A 4,511-nucleotide genomic window follows, 5' to 3' on the forward strand; every position below is an offset into this window, starting at 1 on the left:
ATAACTTTGCGCCAACCTTCCTGTGCTCTTGTGGGCTTGCCTTCTCCCTGAAATGCTCATTCTTAAAAGGAATATCCACATTTCACGAATAAACCATTTATTTTTTCTTTTGGAATAACGTATCATACATTATTTTGAGGTCCCAGGATAAATTAACTCCTTTCAACAATAATATGGATATTAAAGCTACAGTAAGTGGAAGCTGTCCAGAACATGCTGATATAACTGAGCTCAAAACAATGAAGGGAGAGGACCACAAGAAATTGAAAAAGTTCAAATAATATGAAACAGGGCTCTGGTTATTATTATTAGTTGGGAACATCAACTGTGTTTTGTGTTCATCCTTTTTTTCGCCATCCTGTTCTTCTTTTGTTTCCTGCTCATCACCATCATCTGAAGTATCCTTTTGACCATTCTTCTTTTTCTTCTTCTTTTCTGCGTCTGCATTTTTACTCTCATTTGGATTTGATTGTCCAAACATGCTAACATTGGAAGGTTCGAACATACCAGGCATTCCTGGTGGACACTGCAAAATGCTGGAGGGGTTCTGTTGAAATTGTTGAGCTAAGGCTCCCAAATCTATTTTATCGAAATATGATTTCATCATAGTCTTAATTTGGTCCTTTTGGTTGCTATCGCATCCCATTTTGTCCAAAAAGCTTTTCTGATAGAGATCGAACATTGAGTCGAATTCGACTACTGGTTGTCCCAATAGTCTATTGGGCCTCACAGCAGCTGGTCTGCCCATGTTGTAGTAACCCTTCATGTATGCACCGGAGTACTGCAAAAATTGAAAAATGAGTTAAAAAGGGAGTCATATTAATACATAAACCATTTCTTTCTTTTTTTACTTTGTTGTCAGTGGGAATGCCACTATGCACACACATCTTCCTTGCGATCATTCGCACGTAACACGTATTTATGTATATATGCACGTCTGGCCTCCACTTAAGCTGCAGTACAAAATGCCTTATACATGCAACTTATTAACTTACCATGCCGGAACACTGCATTAACCACACAAGCAGAGCACATATCACAACTTTACAAGCGCAAAAGACACCTATTATTTTGTCCATGCTTTTGTCCTCCGCTATGTTTGCACTAGCATTATTTGAGCTATCCGTTATATGCTCTGTTGCCTCCTCACAAGGAGAGGCACCCCTTTTTGATTTAGCAATAATCATTTGCATCGTCTTATCTTCTATAAATGTTGCAAGTACGTAAAAAACAGGCACAGGGAAGCCTTAAGCTGGGAATGAATACCTTCCACATTAACGAAGAATAGGTCAGTATATGTACTTATATATATATAACAGACATGTCCAGGGGGGATGGCCACTACGTCGCACCCTGTTCTAAGTATGGACATGTACATATATTCGTAGACGCCTGCTATGGCCCAAATATCCCGGACACTTCTACGTTACGAGATGTAATAGATATGAGGAAATACAAACTGTCCGAAAAAAAAGTTAGAATGCACGTATAAAAAGCTGCTAACTTCGTAATATATTTCTAAACACCCCTTATATATATTTTGTGCGTTGAAACAAAGTAACAATATTTATAGGCAAAATGGCAGTATAAAATTTAAAATAAAAAAAAAAAAAAAAAAAAAAAAAAAAAAAAAAAAAACAAACAATAATACATCAAAAAAAGAACTGTACCATCTCCTTAACAGAAATATTCTATAAGCACAAGAATATTTTCACTTGTCAACTTATGAAAAAAACATATTAATTATTTTAAAAAAAACATACATGCAGTCGTAATTTGTGTTACAATGCTACAAACAAATATACATACATGTGGGCAATTGTTATATCGACATAAACACCATGGTATGGGGACGATAAAAATTATTTGACAAAGCACATATCAGAGAAAGCATTCAAATAAAATATAAAACTATAACTGCAGATGGCACGTGCTTTGTCATATTTTTAAAAATTATAGAAACAGTGCGTTATATTCTAAAGCGCCATATTTACATACACAACTTATATATACACAAATGAACTATCACAATAGCATAATTGTACGAAAGAAAAACGGAGATTTCACCTCATCTTGGCTTCATGTATAATGTTATAATAATACGGATTTCTGTACATTCTAATATATTTTTATTAAATACTCAAGAAACGACATTTCTAAATAAAGCTATTTTAAAAACCTAAAATCAAGCTAAATCTTAAGATCCTTTGTTTTTTTTTTTTTTTCTAGGCAAATGTTGAATATACGTACAAAAAAAAATGTATATATATATATAATATATGTATATATATATATTGCGAAATGATCAAATTAAAAAACACGACATATTCTACTTAGTACCACATAAATTGGAAGTGGTTCACAATTAACCAATAAAAAAAAAAAATGTACGAACAGGAACGATGGGTATGGCTACCATTTGTTCTATGTTGCCCATCGGCAATGAAGCCGACACAGCTTATCCACAAACGGAAATGTAGAAAATAGTACATGCATATTTTATGTCATAAATGTACTTCTTTTCTGAGAAAATAAATCCCGTATGCTACGCTCGGATATGCATCCTGTGCTTACTCGCGTGTATTCCTATTTTTATTTCTGTTATACATTTACTATAAAATGAACACGAGCCAGCCGGACGTTATTACATTTATGCCCATACGTATACCAATTACGCGCAGGCATAATGTGTATATATATGATGCTATAATGAACGAAAGAAGTGTCACTATTCGAAAAATTTTTATACATTCCCATTAAGAATAATAAGAGTAAAAAGACTAAATGGTCCTCCATAATATTGTAAATCGGTCCACAGGTTATATTAGCCATCCATTGTTTATTATGTAAAATGTTGCAATTTTAAAAACTCGCTAAAACTGGTACATAATGGCGTTAAGGTATTCTACCTACCCTCATGAGTGGTGTCACATTCTGAGTTCTAATATAATGGGGTGAGTGTATCAGCTAAATGTGTCATCAGAAAAATAGAAAATATATTTGCTCCTCCTCTTCCAAATGGTACTATAGGTGTCCTACTATATTATTATATCGTAACATTTCCCTTTTGCTTGGCTGCATATTTTTCTCTTGTAAAAAGCAGCACCCTATGTAAAGTTAGCTCTTTTTTTTTTTTAATCCAGCACTGTCCTTAAAATTGTGCAAAAGATTCACACCCAAATAATCAATTTAACATTCCTAATCAGGCCCCCTTTTAAAAGGCACACAAAGAGGCAAAATAGCTGTTACCTTTTTTTTTTTCTTCTTGTTTCTTCTTTTTTTTCTTTGATCTATTCGTTCATACCACCTGTACATAAGCATAACAAACATTTGATTTACCATATCATTAGAATAAATGTCCTTCCATTCAAGTTAACCATTTCTGCATAAAATAAAAGCTATCATAATGACGTATAGTACAAAAAAAAAAAAAAAGAAAAGAGATTTCACCTCCGCATTTTAGCGAAAAATTATTCTTGTGAATGCAAATTTGATTAAATGTCCCTTATCAGAGAAGCATTAAAAAGACACATTAAAATACCAAGTAAAAAATCATTCACGAACTACTAAGCCATTTGAACACCTCTACTAGTACATATGTATACGTACCTATATGTATTTGCCCACATGTCTGTACAAATAACAATGCAAGGTATAATTTAACAAATCTTTCATGACAAAAGTTTTTAATATTAACGTTAATTAAAGTAGGATCATATGCAATACAAATTAATTTCTTTTGCATATATAAGAAGCAAACCATTACGTGTTTATATTTACTCCAAGTGCAAATATATATATATACTACCTTTACACAGGGCAAATAAACCAATTACCTATGAATTATGAAAATATATGTGTACACATTATTACATAATTTTTACAAGGATAAATACATAAAAAAAGTAGTTAACAAATAAACGTTATTCCATGTCGCAACTCTATAAGTTATAAATATATATTAATTAAAAAAAAAAAAAAGAAAAACTTGTAAAAACAGTATTTAATGTGGTATTCAAATTGTTATACAACACAAATGAAAAAAAGAAGAAAAAAAAAAACATACATATATATGTAACATATGTACATATATATATTGTATAATAGTTGGGCCAAATATGCCATATTTTAAAAAATCTTTAGAATGTACGATAGCCATATTATTGAGCTATATCTGTATGTAGGAAAGAATATGACATTGAGGCTGCCCCAAACAAGTTCTGTCCAAGGACTTATATCATTTAAATGGTGTCAACCTTCGTTTAGCAACTTTTAATGTGAAAATATACTCATCAAGCGTTTGTCCTATTCCTAATACATAGAAACGTACAAAGTTTTCTCCAACATGTTACCAGTCTTCATTTCCACCGATTTTGTTATATATGCATGCTACATATAAGTACATTATATACATTTACTTGTGTATGTACTTTCTTCGTTTTACGTTATTGGGTGTAAGGACAAAACAGTGTGCCCCCCAAAAAAACGCTCATGCACATCATCATCATCAG

General features: G+C 32.2%; 1 protein-coding gene across 1 annotated transcript; it reads right to left on the bottom strand.

The window, feature by feature from the left end:
• Window positions 1-97: 97 nt before the first annotated feature.
• On the bottom strand, window positions 98-1,193 carry AK88_02522 (uncharacterized protein; the record flags this gene model as incomplete). The annotated part of the gene is made up of 2 exons (XM_012480147.1): window positions 98-781; window positions 996-1,193. 2 exons carry the CDS (start codon window positions 1,191-1,193, stop codon window positions 98-100), a joined length of 882 nt encoding a protein of 293 aa, XP_012335570.1.
• Between the last annotated feature and the right edge of the window lie 3,318 nt (window positions 1,194-4,511).

Source organism: Plasmodium fragile, assembly GCF_000956335.1.
Source record: "Plasmodium fragile strain nilgiri unplaced genomic scaffold supercont1.25, whole genome shotgun sequence".
Lineage (NCBI taxonomy): Eukaryota > Apicomplexa > Aconoidasida > Haemosporida > Plasmodiidae > Plasmodium > Plasmodium fragile.